The sequence below is a fragment of the Hyperoodon ampullatus genome (assembly GCF_949752795.1).
Source record: "Hyperoodon ampullatus genome assembly, chromosome: 4".
NCBI lineage: Eukaryota > Metazoa > Chordata > Mammalia > Artiodactyla > Ziphiidae > Hyperoodon > Hyperoodon ampullatus.
The window spans coordinates 123,759,063-123,777,701 of NC_136917.1; the positions used below are offsets into that span (position 1 = coordinate 123,759,063).

Here is an 18,639-nt window from a genome sequence, read left to right on the forward strand (position 1 = left end):
TCATTCTATAAAGTGATTTTATTAAACTCTTAGTTATACTTTAATTTGGATGGTATATTTCCATTGCTTAACTGCTACCTTATTTCAATGATTGAAACAAAAATGTAAAGGTCTTTCCATTTATAGATAGGTACTATCCTGCTCAATAATCTAAAGCCAATTAATAATTTAGATAAGTTTTAGGATCTTACATAATGTGTTAGGTCTTAACATAATTGCCCCGTTCTTCTCTCTTTCCTTTCCCTAAACACTGGATTTTTCTGGTGAGTCACTTCACTAATTCCTTCAGAACCCTGAAATCTGATTTTTCCTTCTGGCATTTCTCCTGCCATTTCTTTCTTTTTAAATTTATTTATTTATTTATATTTTTGGCTGCCTTGGGTCTTTGTTGCTGCACCTGGGCTTTTTCTCTAGTTGCAGCGAGCGGGGGTTACTCTTCGTTGCAGTTTGCGGGCTTCTCACTGGGTGGCTTCTCTGTTGTGGAGCACAGGCTCTAGGCACGTGGGCTTCAGTAGTTGTGGCACTCGGGCTCAGTAGTTGTGGCTCGTGGGCTCCAGAGTGCAGGCTCAGTTGTTGTGGCGCACAGGCTTAGTTGCTCCGTGGCATGTGAGATCTTCCTGGAGCAGGCCTTGAACCCGTGTCTGCTGCATTGGCAGGCAGATTCTTAACCACTGTGCCACCAGGGAAGACCTCTCCTGCCATTTCTGACCTGCCAGTAATCAAGAACTACATCACTGCTCCATCCATTTTATGGAATGCTGCTCAACAAAATCCTGGGCTGAGTTCATTCTGCTCATCAGGTATTAATGGTTGTTCTCACAGATAAAGTGGCAACATGGCTCTTCTATTATTTAATCTTATCTTCTAGATTCAGACCTTATCTAGCCACTAAGAACTGGTTATCTTGGCTGTTGGTCTTATCTCAGCAAGATCCTTTATTCATTATCTGACCCTTTGCTTTAAGTGCTTTAACTGCTGCAGTGTTTCTAAAAAGGTAACCATGCTATTATTCTTATCCTTGATTCTAGATCTGATTCATGACCATCCATTCTTCTTTTGACTTCCATAGTCCATTTTTCCTATTCCTAATAAACTGCTAAGTGTGAGAGAACAAGATTCCTTAGGTTTTAAACCTCTTGTTATGAAGTAACATACTATTCCTTAAATCACATAAAATTTGCATAACTGACCTTAATTATGCGATGAAATGTATGTCCATTATAATAACCGTTTCTGCTGTGAACACAGAAGTTTTCCACTGTCTTAGGGCACCTAGTAAGACATATATTAAAAACATGAAAATTAATTGGAGCACCTTACGACAGTTGTCTTTGTAGTTCAGCTTCCTAATGGTGTTTTCAGTATCTTCTGTTTCAGAAGGACAGTCTTTTATTCGTAATTTCTCCTGATCTCAGGACAAGCAAGAGTTGACAGGGCATATAAGCAGTAGCCTATTCTTATAGTTTAATATACTATCTTTAGATCATGACTGCTTATTATATTTGAGTTTGACAGTATTTAGATTCCAAAGTCATTGAGCAGTTTAAAAAAAAACAACCATAGCACCTTAACCCATTGCACATAGTGGGTTAAGTTCCTGGGAAAGGTAATTTTCTTATTAAAAAAATGATATAGTATGGTGATATTTCCTGACCAATGACTAATTCACTGATATGACAGCTACTAAATTTAATAAACTTTAAATGACAATCACACATTCAGACACACTTTCTAAATAATATTAACTAATCTCATGAGATGATTTAATACAGTACTTTATCATGTAATAGCTCCTAAAGCTGGGAATGGCAGAGGGAATCAGGAGAATCTGTACCAGGCACATCAGGGAATAGGCTTAATGGATGCATGGGTTCTGAATGCTTAAAATGAGATCGTCCAGGAGTCTAGAACTGCCTAGTTTTTTGTTCAATGCCATGATATGGTAAAACACTGGACATAAAACATTCATATCCAAAATAACTAAGTACTTTTAAGTCAAGGCATTGTAAAAGATGTCATCTTTTGGATCAAGAATAGCCAGCCATACTGTATTGTATTTAGTATTGTATGTTCATTCTGCAAACTTTTCAAACATCAGGAAGGAAAAATAATTATCCACCCCTTAAAGATGGCTTTGAGAGGAAAGCCAGTTATAACAAGTGACCCACAAAACCTATAGTTGGAATGTGTAGTTGATGGTAGTGGTAATATATATTTATCACTTTACAGTTACATTCAGCACTGTCATAGCTACGATATTCTGTCCTTATAATAATAAACCCGTGAAGTATGTATATTGAAGGATGTGTATATATTTGTAAAATTTTCCCATTTCCTAGCTTAACAGTTATCAGAAAGCTCAGGAAAGATGCTCTATCTAACATTTCAATTCTTCTAAATTCCTTAAGTCAACAGCAAGAATTTTAAGTTGCATAGTTTCTTCAAATATACACATTTACACTGGTGTTTATTTCCGACAACAAAAACAGTACATACTCAACAGGAAAAAGTTTGATGTGAATGTCTCCCATGCTCGTGTGGATAATGGCACTATCTGACACTCGTTTAGGTCCCTCAGCTTGAGTAGCTGCCATGACTTCTTCTTTAGAAGGTTTCTCATTAAAAACATCTCGGTCAGAATCTGCACTTTTTGTATCTTCTGGTTCTCGTTTAGTAAACTCAAGGAGGAAAATAAAAAGTGAGTAAATGAATCAAATTTTTCATCTGGTTAAAATTTACGAACAAGAAAATTTCATTTCTAATGAAGTATTTGAGGAAACTAAGAACTCACATCAGAATAAACGCTTATTTCAGGAATCACTTCCTATCACAGGATGTGTAAGGCAGCTAAATCATTTCTACACTTGTCTAATATGAAAATTCATATGATGAAGATGTATGATTTCAAATGGAATTTAATTTTTTTGGTGGAAATTTTTATGGGTACCCATTTAACAAGATGAAGTTTTATTTGAGGTAGCTCTCTGCTTCTGCCTTCTAGTATGTCCTACCTAACCTGCAATTTATTGCTTACTTTTCTCCATTTAGATTGCCTGAGTTTGAATTCCAGCTCTGCCACTTAACTAGTTATGTGACTTTGGGGAAGTAAATTGATTACTTTTATTTCCTCATTCATAAATGGGGATAATAATAAAAACTACCTCAAAATGGCACCTGATATGAAGATTAAATGAAGGGATGTAAAGTGCTTAGAAAACAGTGCCTAACATATATAAGGCACTATATACATATTAATAATTGTTATTTCTATGAGTAGGACCTTGTGCTGGTAGGATGAGGATTCAAAGATGAATCAGTAATGGATCGTGATCTTTTTTTTTTCTTTTTTTGTCAGAGCCCATCTGATCTATCTAAACCCTGAAGCTTGGAAGAAAGGATTACATTTTGAGTGAAGTTGTAGAAATCTCAAGATCCTCGGGGTCTACAGAGAATTGAGAAAAATCTTTCAGTTGTTGAAATTCTGGACTGCTCAAGGCCTGTTTCTTTTATTTGACTCTCAGTAAGCAGAAATCTTTTCTCCCAAGAAAGTTCTACTGGATTTCAACTAAGTTCCAGGAAGGTAAAGCTAGTGCCCAGGCCCTGTCTTGCATAATGTCATTCCTTGATCTACTTGGATCAATTCCAAATAAAGGAACAACTAAGCTAGGATGTTACTGCCTTAACATATTATTCTCCAGTTATCAAAGGAATGGCATGTCTGTTGTACTATTTAATTATGTAAATTTTGAAAGTTATCTTGATTTAGTTCACATGTGGAACTATTAAAGTTCAAATTCTGTAAAATTTTACTTTTATTTCATGATAGTGGATTTGAAAAAAGGGATACGAAATTTGTGTATATGTTTACCATTTTAGTTTTGCTTAAGAATATGTACCTCTAATTAAAAAAATCATGAAAATGTTAGCAGTATAAATACACAGTGAGTGACTTAACATTTTGTTTTTCTATTTCTTCAAAGTTTCCAAGGAACATGTATGGTTTAATCAACATAAGCATAAACTCTGAGGAAAGATAAAGAAAGAAAATTTGTTAAAGTTTTTAAATAAAGTGGATGGAAAATTAGTATATGTGTTTTTAGTGTATATCAAGAATTATCTTTTATGATTTATTTTTACCTTCAAAACAGTAAAATTACAGGTAAAAATAAGAAAAATTATTTTCCTTTAACATATATTAAGAAATCTTTAACAATGACTTTGAAAGTTATAAGCAAAATTCTCATCTTAAAAGAATATACCCATTTTAGGCTAACAGCTTGGTTGGAGGAGATAAACTGCTATTCCTACATTTACCAAACGCTGATAACCTTCATAGCATCACAGCTGCTTCTAATGTGTCAGATGAACGAATGAGTATACTATAATGGGCCAGATACTTTACCAAACTCTGTGGAGTTTGGTATGTGAAGAAAACACAGTGCCCTGTAATTATGGATTTTATATTATCTTGAGGAAGAGAGGATAGTGTCAGAGACACCCCCCTCCACCACCAAAAATCAGCAAATTATTCCAAAAAGTGTGACACATAACACAAGCAGGCACACCTAATCCTACAAGTAAAAAGAACACTCAAGTCTTGTAACTGGGATCAAGTTCAGTATGGTCAGTATAGCAAATGAACTAAAAATGAAGAAAGCTAAACTAGGAGGGCAGCTAATATAGATAGCTGGGGAGTTATTAAAGGACTTCAGGCAGAGAAATAATCACATTTGGGTCTTAGAAAGTCTCTGACCGATTGTGAGGGATAGAATGCAAGCACAGAAGTCTCTACACTTCAGATTTTTCTGTTTGACTCAACAATCAGAACGGTGCTACTCCTAGATAGCTTAGTAGTTTGATTTTGAGCCCAATCTTAGTTAACACTGCAAAGTACTTTTAGTTCTCCAGAAAAAAAAAAAATCCCTCAGGAATGTACAATTCCAAGGTAGCATCATTACAATGGAATCAAAAGGTAAAAATATGTATGTAGAGAAGGAGGTGTGCAAGTTATGTTCAAGAGTAAAAGGTGAAAAATAAGAAAACAAGAATTTTAACAACTCCACAGCAAAAACTATCATAGCCGCTTACTATCATCTTAGCACAAATAGTTATAGAAGCCAGGTTGAAAAATGTTCAAAACAGGATGTAAAACAGTACAGAAATACTTAAAATCAAACTCTAAAAATTCTACAACATTAATGTTATAAGATGGTATTCTGGTTGTTTAGAAAGTCTGCTATTATTGCCAACATTTTCTTCAGTTGAAAGCACAAACTGAAAAAATAAAACTCCAACTAAACTGGAAGAAACATTAAAGTCTATCTCCCAGTACTTCCACATACCATGTAAAATCTATTCTTTTTGAAAGATGTACAGACTATTGTTGGGTCAGCTTGAATATTCTGAAGAACAGGGTTTTCAGAAGCTTTCATTTCTATAGTAGTTGCAGCACGATGTTTTTTGGCTATTCCCTGGAACAACGCCAATTGCATCACTCTGATATTTTCTTGCTTGCCTAAGATCCGCACACACCTGGAAAATACAACACTATTTTATTCAACAAAATTATCAGGATTAACTCCAGTTATAACAACTTTACAGATAAAAGCTAGGAATCAACTATATCCTTTATCTTTGTACAAAATAACTAGTGAAAGGTTTTTAAAAAGTGTTTTTCTACCTCTCCTTCTCCCCCAAAAAGTTATTTTAAATTGGTAGCTATCTATAATTTTCAGATTAAAACAATAACAATCATTCATACAGTTTTAACCTATCCCTATCATTTTAATCTTTCTGCAAGTCTTCAAAGATTTTGTATTGCCAAGAACTACAATATAAATTTGTTTATATGTGAGAATGTATAGCACAAGATTTTTTTCCTTTAAATATACTTTAAGTTCTTTTCATTTACATTCTGTGATAGTATCTGATTATAGCAATTTTGTTCTAAGACCAAATGGGCTGTTTGCACAAAAGGCTTTTTGTGGTTTCATACATTTTAACTTCTGATTTTATGTCTAGCAGGATGTAATGCTGAATTCTGTGGTTAAAATATTTGGCAACATTTAACATGAACCAGGCTAATTTAAATCAATAAGCAAAAGACAGACTGAAACTTGTTAAAAAAAAAATTGAAACTATGCATATCTTCCTTCCATTTCTTTTACAAACACGAGTGGAAACTTTTTACATAAGATTATAAACAACCAAAAGACCACAGAAAAATCCAGTCAAAACATTTGGTTAAGCTTAGACATTTGGGACCATTCCACTTGTCTTAGAACAAACAAAACTCCCATTGTTTCCCAAAAGGAGGAAATGGTCCCTTAAAAGTACATTTTTAAAAAGCATAAATTATATTAAAGCTTACCGGTTTGTTTCTACATTTATAACTTTAATGCCCAGCATTGTTCCGTAGAGTACAAAGTGTCCAGTTTCATCAAAAACTATATTAATTAATCTTACTGCATCCACCTTCTCCAATTCACGTTCTACAGCCATGCGTCGGCCAAATTCCATGTCTGGTAGCTGTTGCCTCATCTGCTGCAGTTCAGTAAACATCTAGGAAACAAACCATTTATTAACAAAAAATGTTACATGATAAAGGGAAAGAGAATTTAAATAAAAGCAGAGTATACATTAAGAGCCACTAACAGTTTATGTACTTACATATCTTCTTAAGGAGTATTCTAAACACTTGAAGCAGGAAATCAAAAGATGTTAGTGAGTTCAATCATAAAAAATAGTATTTATACTAACTGGTTCTTCTAATGAAAAAAAAGAGTAAATATAACTACTGCTTTCTCTGCAGAAACAATATATCTGCTGCATTTTATAAGGCACAGACTAACACTTTCCAATAGAAATATAATGCAAACCACATACATAATTTAAAATTTTTTAGTAGCTACATTAAACAAAGTAAAAATAAACAGATAAAATTAACCTTAATGTTTTATTCAACCCAACATATCTAAAATATTATCAAACGATTTAAATTTAAGTAACATAAAAAATATAAAAAAGCAAAATAAAGATATTAAAACATGAGGCAATATTTAAAAATTGAGATATATTCTTTTTTTCTTATATTAAGTCTTTGAAGTCCAGTGTGTATTTTATACTCAGTCCAGCTCAATTTGGACCAGCCACATACCAAGTGTTCAACAGCCATATGTGGTTAGTGGCTATTAAACTGGACAGTGCAGCTATGGACTGTGAGGTCCTTGTATAAGGATCATGGGCCTGCCATATAACAAGCACTCAATTTTGGTTGAATGAATGAACTCTTATGATTTCACTAATTTATAACAATTTCATAGTTCAGAAAATGTTTCAAGTTATTTTGGAGCACCATTACAGTTAATTATCATTAGGTATATGTGGTTTAGGATAGACGAATATTTTTATGAGTGCCCTTTATTTTGGACATTTGGTTTACTTTTCTTTAGATATTTAATACACAGCTTTCAAGATGGAAGTCACATCTCAATTACTATGTACTATCACACTACCAGCCTCCCCAAAGATGTGATCTTTACAGTTTTCTAGATATTTAGGGCATCAAACAGCAGAAATCAAAAGTAGCTCTCTATTGCAGATGAAAAGAAGTCAGGCTTATGTCCCATCTACTTCTTTTTTTCATGCTTGCATTAACGAAATATACAGTTTTTCTAGATATGGAAAGAACAACATACATAACTCCAAAACTGTAAAGGAGGTATGTGTTAGGGAACAACATGAGGCCAAGTTCTTAAAGAATAGCTAAAAAACTTGGTCATTAGGGTTTCTTGTCTCCAGTCCCTGAGACTGATATATTACTTTACTCATTTGCCAGAAATAGCCTAGATGCCAGACTATATTTTTGTAGTGTGGGACCCTTGATTATTTTTGCTAGAGAGAAGATTCATTTTCAAGACTTAAAGTCTGTACATGGCCATCTGCCCACATATATGTATTTAATAAATTTAATCCAACCTTTTAAGCACATCAGTATCTTTTTTTTTTAAGTTGGACCTCTCTGTAATACACAACCGCATGGCCATATGCAGTGCTCCTGATTAATAAAATACCAAAAGATACATCTTCATACCATGTAATTAAATGAGAATCTAGTCATTAACCAGTCATTAGCATTGTAAATAATTTAATTGGCATTTGCCTTTTTTTTTTTGCCAACTCTCTCATTCTGAATTTTAACTTCTGTCATACACTTTGCTACTGACCTTCTTGTATTACCTCAGTCCTATAATTTCAACATATGTTAAAGACAACAGTGAAGAAATAGTGGATTGAACATGTCAGAGTATATGTGTTAAGAGATTTATATCCAGAGAATAGATTTTAAGTATTTCTTTTCTTAAGGAATCTGGGAAGAGCCACAAGTTGTAAAGAGTTTTAAAATTATATTTAAGTTGAAACCAATATGTAGTTACCAGCCACCATTAAAGAAGAAAATATCACAAAGAAAGGTTTCTCCTTCTCTTAAAAGCATAATGGAAAGCTTTATTCTTCCAATAAGAAAATGAGTTATGAGGATGATTTGATTAGCAAACAAATCTTCCCTTTTGTCTGGATTCATATTCCTTCAGGCAGATGATCAACCCAACTTATTACTACTTGCCACCAAACAAGAGTATCACTAATAAGGGTGGTAACATTTTTGAAGCGCTTAATTCAGGGAATCTAATGTAAACTGGTGACTACCAAGACTGTAGAATTGACACCGTCATACAGTAAACATTATCACTACAAAGGTTCAATCCACAGCCTCTCAAGAGGATTCAACATACCATTAGCAGTTAGAGAACCACATGATGGAAACACGTGATGAAACTCAAATATCCACAAAAAGCAATTACCTTAGCATGGATAAAAACTCTTATTCTACAACTACATGCTCTAATAAATTTTTTTTTTCTGTTTTATTGGCCACACTGCGCAGCATGCAGGATCTTAGTTCCCCAACCAGGGATCGAATCCACGCCGCCTGCAGTGGAAGTGTGGTGTCTTAACCACTGGACTGCCAGGGAAGTCCCAATAAATTCTTGTTAGCAGTAATTATGTGTCAAGTATTGTTCTTAATGCTGGAAATACAATCATAAGCAAAACAGATACAGGACCGTAAATCACACACAGTTTAGTTTACTGGGGGTTGATACATATTAATCATATAATAAGACCAAATATTCTAAAAGAAACAGTGATACAAGAACCACATAAAAAAAAAAGTTGTCTGAGACTCTAAGAACAGTGGAAGATTATCAGGGAAAATGACTCTTCAGGATTTGAAGGATGAGTTCAATAGGTAATGGGAGGAATGGGGAGAGGGGTCACTCCATACATGAGGGACAGCATATGCAAAGGCCCTGTGGTGGAAGACATAGTCAAGAACTGAAAGAAGGCCTGACTGGCTAGAGTAAGAGGTAGTAGAGGTAGGTTGAAGGCACAATATGGCAGGCCACGATTTGGTCTTGATCCTAAGAGCAACAAGTAGTCACTAAGAGATTCAAAGTATGACAAGATCAGATATGTGCTTTGAAAAGATTCCTTTGGGTGGAGCATGGATAACAGATTAGGAGGAAGCCAGAATAGATGCAGGGGGTAGTCCAGGCAATAGGCCAGGCAAAAGATCATGAGCTAGGGTAATGACAGCTGTGCTAAAAGAAGGGTATGTAAAGTATATGTAGAAAGTAAAATTAACAGGACTCATGATGAATTAAATAGAGCGGTAAGGAAAAACAGGTAAAGATGACTCAGGTTCTGGCTTGTACAAGCAGATGGATATTTGTGCCATTCATGAAGACAGCAAAAATAAATAAATACAATAAAAGGATAGGACCAGGTCTGTTTATAATAGAAATCTGGAAAAATAAATTTGGAAGTAGTCATACAGACAGACAGGAGTGTAGAGTGAGAAGAGAAGGGGGCCTAGCATGGGTTTTGAGGATCTCAAAAGAAGGAGCTTGCAAACAAAACAAAACTGAAAAAAAAGACACATAAGTATAGGAAAAACTGGCTCAGAATTAATCATATCATAAACCTAGGGAAGGGAGTTTTGAAGAGCAACAATGCAAGACAGCAGACAGTTGAATAATACCTTTAATGTTCTAAGAGAAAATGATCATCAATCTAAGTGTCCATATCCAGAAAAAAATATCTTTTAAGAAATAGCACAAAATAAAGACATTTTCACAAAAGTAAAATCTGATTAAATTTATATGGCACTTACACTTAGTGATTCATCGAAGACTCTCATGAGTTTTCCAGTTAAAAATCTGAAAATTCTAACCTTTCTATCAGAACCAATAGTAGCTATTTTCTTCCCATCAGGTGAAAAACATATGCTGGTTGGATAAGCCTTGCATTTGGCAAATTCATATAAATCTGTGTCAGTTTTATATTCCCAGTTCACATTTTTGGGGAATTTATATTCATGAAGAGGACCGGTCCAGTATTCAATCATTCCAGATTTGTCAGAAGACACTATTGCTTTGTAAACTGGGTTTAGCCGTATCTGAGTAAGAGGTGATGTATGGAGTTTGTCAAAAATATGTAGCGGCTGGTTATCTCCTCGACCATCGTAAATGAAAATTTTTCCTGTACTCTTCTCAGAAGCCGCAACTGAAGATATGGCATCCCCTGGGCAATAGATCCACTCACACTGTCCAGGAAAATAGCTAAAATAGTAAAGAATTGAGGGGGAAAAAAAGAGGTCAATACAAGAAGTAAGCATCCTTCCTCATTCTCATCACCAAAAAGTGTCCTGGCCAGCAATTTACTTCTTTTGGATTCTTTGCTCAGAAGTAGCAGACAGAGATACAGAATGGGGAAGAATAAGAATAGCTACTGATTTTTCTCTTTCTGACTTCATCAATGCAATGATAGTAACTTCTGAGGATTTATCAAACCACAAGAAGAGAACTGCATACAGCAGATCATTTACAAGGAAACCTGAACAGATGTGGGCCTTAAAATACTCCAGGGCATTGTTTTTTGGATCTTTGTCTATGTCTCCATCTATGTATAACTTACTTTTAAAGGTTAGCATGTAACAGTATACTTCATAAATCCATTCTTGAAATATTTAAGATAAAAATATTTTAGTCATGACTATGCTCAACAGAAAAACATTCTGATATCACACCCTCATTATCAGTAGCTTGATCTTACAACTATGAGCTCTGAACATGCTACCTGATAAAGTGTAAAAGAACTGGACAGATTTCATCAATATACAAACCTTATATATTCAATTGTGTGTTGTCTCCTTCAAAATAGTCAGTCTGAGAAGTTACACAGTTATTCCAATGATTGAGGTAATGCTCAAAACCTTTTAGGGACTCTTAGAATTTCTATCAAAGCTTAAAAAATATAGGCATACCTCGGAGATATTGCAGGTTTGGTTCCAGACTGCTGCAATAAAGTGAAAACTGCAATAAAGCAAGTCACATGGATATTTTGGTTTCCCAGGGCATATAAAAGTTTATGTTTACACTATCTGTAGTCTATTAAGTGTGCAATCGAACTATGTCTAAAAAAAATATATATATATATATGGATATACATACCTTAATTAAAAAATATTTTATTGACTCCCTCTTGCGAGAGCACCAAAATCACAACTACCTGCTGAAAAATCAATGACAGGAAGACACTGGAACTCACCAAAAAAGATACCCCACATCCAAAGACAAAGGAGAAGCCACAATGAGATGGTAGGAGGGGGCGCAATCACAATAAAATCAAATCCCATAACTGCTGGATGGGTGACTCACAAACTGGAGTACACTTATACCACAGAAGCCCACCCACTGGAGTGAAGGTTCTGAGCCCCACGTCAGGCTTCCCAACCTGGGGATCCGGCAACAGGAGGAGGAATTCCTGGAGAATTAGACTTTGAAGGCTAGCAGGATTTGACTGCAGGACTTCGACAGGACTGGGGTAAACAGACTGCACTCTTGGAGGGCACATGCAAAGTAGTGTATGCATAGGGACCCAGGGGAAGGATCAGTGATCCCACAGGAGACTGAACCAGACATACCTACTAGTGTTGGAGGGTCTCCTGCAGAGGCGGGGGATGGCTGTGTCTCACCGTGAGGACAAGGACACAGGCAGCAGAAGTTCTGAGAAGTACTCCTTGGCGTGAGCCCTCCCAGAGTCTGCCATTAGCCCCACCAAAGAGCCCCGGTAGGCTCCAGTGTTGGGTCGCCTCTGGCCAAACAACCAACAGGGAGGGAGCCCAGCCCCACAGATCAGCAGACAAGCGGATTAAAGTTTTACTGAGCTCTGCCCACCACAGCAACAGCCAACTCTACCCACCACCACAGTCCCTCCCATCAGGAAACTTGCACAAGCCTCTTAGATAGCCTCATCCACCAGAGAGCAGACAGCAGAAGCAAGAATAACTACAATCCTCCAGCCTGTGGAACAAAAACCACATTCACAGAAAGATAGACAAGATGAAAAGGCAGAGGGCTATGTACCAGATGAAGGAACAACATAAAACTGCAGAAAAACAACTGAACAAAGTGGAGATAGGCAACCTTCCAGAAAAAGAATTCAGACTAATGATAGTGAAGATGATCCAGGACCTCGGAAAAAGAATGGAAGCAAAGATCGAGAAGGCGAAAGAAATGTTTAACTAAGACCTAGAAGAATTAAAGAACAAACAAACAGAGATGAACAATACAATAACTGAAATGAAAAATACACTAGAAGGAATCAATAGCAAAATAACTGAGGCAGAAGAACGGATAAGTGACCTGGAACAGAGTGGTGGAATTCACTGCTGCGGAACAGAATAAAGAAAAAAGAATGAAAAGAAATGAAGACAGCCTGAGAGACCTCTGGGACAACATTAAACGTAACAACATTTGCATTATAGGGGTCCCAGAAGGAGAAGAGAAAGAGAAAGGACCCGAGAAAATATCTGAAGAGATTATAGTCGAAAACTTCCCTAACATGGGAAAGGAAATAGTCACCCAAGTCCAGGAAGCGCAGAGAGTGCCAAGCAGGATAAACCCAAGGAGAAACATGCCGAGACACATAGTAATCAAATTGGCAAAAATTAAAGACAAAGGAAAATTATTGAACGCAACAAGGGAAAAATGACAAATAACATACAAGGGAATTCCCATAACGTTAACAGCTGATTTCCCAGCAGAAACTCTACAAGCCAGAAGGGAGTGGCACGACATATTTAAAGTGATGAAAAGGAAGAACCTACAACCAAGATTACTCTACCCAGCAAGGATCTCATTCAGATTCGATGGAGAAATCAAAAGCTAAGAGAATTCAGCACCACCAAACCAGCTCTACAACAAATGCTCAAGGAACTTCTCTAAGTGGGAAACACAAGAGAAGAAAAGGACCTACAAAAACAAACCCATAACAATTAAGAAAGCGGGAATAGGAACATACATATCGATAATTACCTTAAACGTGAATGGATTAAATGCTCCAACCAAAAGACACAGGCTCGCTGAATGGATACAAAAACAAGACCCATATATATGCTGTCTACAAGAGATCCACTTCAGACCTAGGGACACATACAGACTGAAAGTGAGCAGATGGAAAAAGATATTCCATGCAAGTGGAAATCAAAAGAAAGCTGGAGTAGCAATACTCATATCAGATAAAACAGAGTTTAAAAGTAATGAATGTTACAAGAGACAAGGAAGGACACTACATAATGATCAAGGGATCAATCCAAGAAGATATCACAATTATAAATATATATGCACCCAACATAGGAGCACCTCAATACATAAGGCAACTGCTAACAGCTATAAAAGAGGAAATCAACAGTAACACAATAATAGTGGGGGACTTTAACACCTCACTTACACCAGTGGACAGATCATCCAAACAGAAAATTAATAAGGAAACACAAGCTTTAAATGACACAACAGAACAGATAGATTTAATTTATAGGACATTCCATCCAAAAACAGCAGATTACACTTTCTTCTCAACTGTGCACGGAACATTCTCCAGGATAGATCACATCTTGGGTCACAAATCAAGCCTCAGTAAATTTAAGAAAACTGAAATCATATCAAGCATCTTTTCTGACCACAACACTATGAGATTAGAAATCAATTAAAGGGAAAAAACATAAAAAACACAAACATGTGGAGGCTAAACAATATGCTATGAAATATCTGGGAGATCACTGAAGAAATCAAAGAGGAAATCAAAAAAATACCTAGAGACAAATGACAACAAAAACATGACAATCCAAAACCTATGGGATGCAGCAAAAGCAGTTCTGAGAGGGAAGTTTATAGCAATACAAGCCTACCTAAAGGAACAAGAAAAATCTCAAATAAACAATCTAACCTTACACCTAAAGGAACTATAGAAAGAACAAACAAAATCCAAAGTTAGTAGATCAGAGCAGAAATAAATGAAATAGAAACAAAACAATAGCAAAGATAAATAAACCTAAAATCTGGTTCTTTGAGAAGATAAACAAAATTGATAAACCATTAGCCAAACTCATCAAGAGGGAGATGACTCACATCAATAAAATTAGAAAAGAAAAAGGAGAAGTTACAACAGACACCGCAGAAATACAAAGCATCATAAGAGACTACTACAAGCAACTCTATGCCAATAATATGAACAACCTGGAAGGAATGGACAAATTCTTAGGAAGGTATAACCTTTCAAGACTGAACCAGGAAGAAATAGAAAATATCGGAGCCGGAGGAAGATGGCGGAAGAGTAAGACGCGGAGATCACCTTCCTCCCCACAGATACATCAGAAATTCATCTACACGTGGAACAACTCCAACAGAACACCTACTGAACGCTGACAGAAGACCTCAGACCCCCCAAAAGGCAAGAAGCTCCCCACATACCTGGGTAGGTCAAAAGAAAAAAAGAATAAACAGAGACAATAGGATATGGACGGGACCTGCACCAGTGGGAGGGAGCCGTGAAGGAGGGAAGGTTTCTACACACTACAAGCCCCTTCGCGGGCGGAGACTGCAGGTGGCGGAGGGGGAAAGCTTCGGAGTAGCGGAGGAGAGCACAGCAACAGGGGTGCGGAGGGCAAAGCGGAGAGATTTTGGCACAGAGGATCGGTGCCCTCAGGCACACACCAGCCCGAGAGGCTTGTCTGCTCGGCCGCCGGGGCGGGCGGGGCTGGGAGCTGAGGCTCGGGTATCAGCTTTCAGTCGGAGCGCAGGGAGAGGACTGGGGCTGGCGGCAGGAAGAGAGCCTGAAGGGGTTAGTGCTAGCCCGGAGGGAGTCCGGGGAAAGGGTCTGGAGCTACCGGAGAGGCAAGAGACTTTTTTCCCTTTTGTTGCCTGGTGCGCGAGGAGAGGGCATTCCCCTCCCTCCCCTCTGCCTGAGTGAGCCAGAGCCCCCGAATCAGCGGCTCCTTTAAACCCGTCCTGTCTGAGCGAAGAACGGACGCCCTCCGGCGACCTACGCGCAGAGGCGGGGCCAGGTCCAAGGCTGAGACCCGGGAGTTGTGAGAGCAGAGACAGGGAAATCTCTCTGTGCAGCCTCGGAGGCAGTGGATTAAAGCTCCACGGTCCATTTGATGTGCCCTGCGTCTGTGGAGTGTATGAATGGACAGCGAATCATCCCAAATTGAGGAAGTGGACTTTGAGGACAAGATTTAAGACTTTCCCCCCTTTTTCCTCTTTTTACAACGAATTATCTCAAATTAAGGAGGTGGACTTAGCAAGATTTCAGACTTCTCGCCCTTTTCCTCTTTTTACAACGAATTATCCCAAATCGAGGAGGTGGACTTGGAGAGCAAGATTTTTGATTTTTCCCCCTGCTCTCTTTTTGTGAATGTGTATGTGTAATCTTCTGTGTAAGATTCTCTCTGTATAGCTTTGCTTCCACCATATGTCCCAGGGTTCTATCGGTCCGTGTTTTTTTTCAATAATTACTTTTTAATTTTAATAACGCTACTATATTTCATACTTTATTCTATTTTACTTTACCTGCTCTTTCTTTTTTTCCTACCTTCCCTTCCTCCCTCCCTCCCTCCGCTCCTCCTTTCCTTCTTTCTTTTTCTTTCCCCCCTCCCTCCCTCCCACCCTTCTTCTTTCCACTTTCTTTTTCTTTCCTTCCTCCCTCCCTCCCTCCTGTCTTTCTTTCTTTCTTTCCTTCCTCCCTCCCTTCTTCCATTCACTCTTCCTTTTGCTTTCATTCCTCCCTCCCTCCCTCCTTTCTTTCCTTCTTTCTTTCCATCCTTCCCCCCTCCCTCCCTCCTTTCTTTCTTTCTTCCTTCCTTCCTTCCTTTCTTCCCTTCTTCCTTTCTTTCCCTCTCTCTTTCTTTCTTCTACTAATTCTTTCTTTCTACTTTTTCTCACTGTTATTCTGAGCCAGGTGGATGAAAGGCTCTTGGTGCTGCAGCCAGGAGTTAGTGCTGTGCCTCTGAAGTGGGAGAGCCAACTTCAGGACACGGGTCCACAAGAGACCTCCCAGCTCCACATAATATCAAGCAGCGAAAATCTCCCAGGGATCTCCATCTCAACACCAGCACCCAGCTTCAGTCAACGACCAGCAAGCTACAGTGCTGGTCACCCTATGCCAAGCAACTAGCAAGGCAGGAACACAACCCCACCCATTAGCAGAGAGGATACCTAAAAACATAATAAGGCCACAGGCACCCCAAAACACACCACCAGACGTAGACCTGTCCACCAGAAAGACAAGATCGAGCTTCAACCACCAGAACACAGGCATTAGTCCCCCCCACCAGGAAGCCTACACAACCTACTGAAACAACCTTAGCCACGGGGGACAGACACCAAAAACAACGGGAACTACGAATCTGCAGCCTGCAAAAAGGAGACCCCAAACACAGTAACATAAGCAAAATGAGAAAGCAGAAAAACACACAGCAGGTGAAGGAGCAAGATAAAAACCTACCAGACCTAACAAATGAAGAGGTAATAGGCAGTCTACCTGAAAAAGAATTCAGAATAATGATAGTAAAGCTGATCCAAGATTCTATTTCCCAGATCCAAAATCTTGGAAATAGAATAGACAATATGCAAGAAACAGTTAACAAGGACCTAGAAGAACTAAAGATGAACCAAGCATCGATTAAAAACACAATAAATGAAATGAAAAATACTCTAGATGGGATCAATAGCAGAATAACTGAGGCAGAAGAACGGATAAGTGAGGTGGAAGATAAAATAGTGGAAATAACTGATGCAGAGCAAAATAAAGAAAAAAGAATGAAAAGAATAGAGGACAGTCTCAGAGACCTCTGGGACAACATTAAATGCACCAACATTCGAATTATAGGGGTTCCAGAAGAAGAAGAGAAAAAGAAAGGGACTGAGAAAATATTTGAAGAGATTATAGTTGAAAACTTCCCTAATATGGGAAAGGAAATAGTTAATCAAGTCCAGGAGGCACAGAGAGTCCCATACAGAATAAATCCAAGGAGAAATACGCCAAGACACATATTAATCAAACTGTCAAAAATTAAACACAAAGAAATCATATTAAAAGCAGCAAGGGATAAACAACAAATAACACACAAGGGAATCCCCATCAGGTTAACAGCTGATCTCTCAGCAGAAACTCTACAAGGCAGAAGGGAGTGGCAGGACATAATTAAAGTGATGAAGGAGAGAAACCTGCAACCAAGATTACTCTACCCAGCAAGGATCTCATTCAGATTTGATGGAGAAATTAAAACGTTTACAGACAAGCAAAAGCTGAGAGAGTTCAGCACCACCAAACCAGCTTTACAACAAATGTTAAAGGAACTTCTCTAGGCAAGAAACACAACAGAAGGAATATACCTACAATAACGAACCCAAAGCAATTAAGGAAATGGGAATAGAAACATACATATCAATAATTACCTTAAATGTAAATGGACTAAATGCTCCCACCAAAAGACACAGAGTGGCTGAATGGATACAAAAACAAGACCCATATATATGCTGTCTACAAGAGACCCACTTCAGACCTAGAGACACATACAGATTGAAAGTAAGGGGATGGAAAAAGATATTCCATGCAAATGGAAATCAAAAGAAAGCTGGAGTAGCAATTCTTATATCAGACAAAATAGACTTTAAAATAAAGACTATTAGAAGAGACAAAGAAGGACACTACATAACGATAAAGGGATCGATCCAAGAAGAAGATATAACAATTGTAAATATTTATGCACCCAACATAGGAGCACCTCAATACATAAGGCAAATACTAACAGCCATAAAAGGGGAAATCGACAGTAACACAATCATAGTAGGGGACTTTAACACCCCACTTTCACCAATGGACAGATCATCCAAAATGAAAATAAATAAGGAAACACAAGCTTTAAATGATACATTAAACAAGATGGACTTAGTTGAGATTTATAGGACATTCCATCCAAAAACAACAGAATACACATTTTTCTCAAGTGCTCATGGAACATTCTCCAGGATAGATCATATCTTGGGTCACAAATCAAGCCTTGGTAAATTTGAGAAAATTGAAATTGTATCAAGTATCTTTTCCGACCACAATGCTATGAGACTAGACATCAATTACAGGACAAGACCTGTAAAAAATACAAACACATGGAGGCTAAACAATACACTACTCAATAACGAAGTGATCACTGAAGAAATCAAAGAGGAAATTTAAAAA

The 18,639-nt window shown here is 37.5% G+C and overlaps 1 protein-coding gene across 1 annotated transcript in view; it reads right to left on the reverse strand.

Annotated features, from left to right (window-relative positions):
• The window catches only part of PPWD1 (peptidylprolyl isomerase domain and WD repeat containing 1), a 33,759-nt gene that overhangs the window by 1,607 nt on the left and 13,513 nt on the right, over positions 1-18,639 (reverse strand). The window contains exons 5-9 of the mRNA XM_079701733.1: positions 10,232-10,679; positions 6,371-6,561; positions 5,343-5,532; positions 2,497-2,678; positions 1,191-1,272 (exon numbers count right to left, since the gene is read on the reverse strand). Coding sequence (XP_079557859.1) covers positions 1,191-1,272; positions 2,497-2,678; positions 5,343-5,532; positions 6,371-6,561; positions 10,232-10,679 — 1,093 coding nt within the window. The remainder of the gene's footprint in view (positions 1-1,190; positions 1,273-2,496; positions 2,679-5,342; positions 5,533-6,370; positions 6,562-10,231; positions 10,680-18,639) is intronic.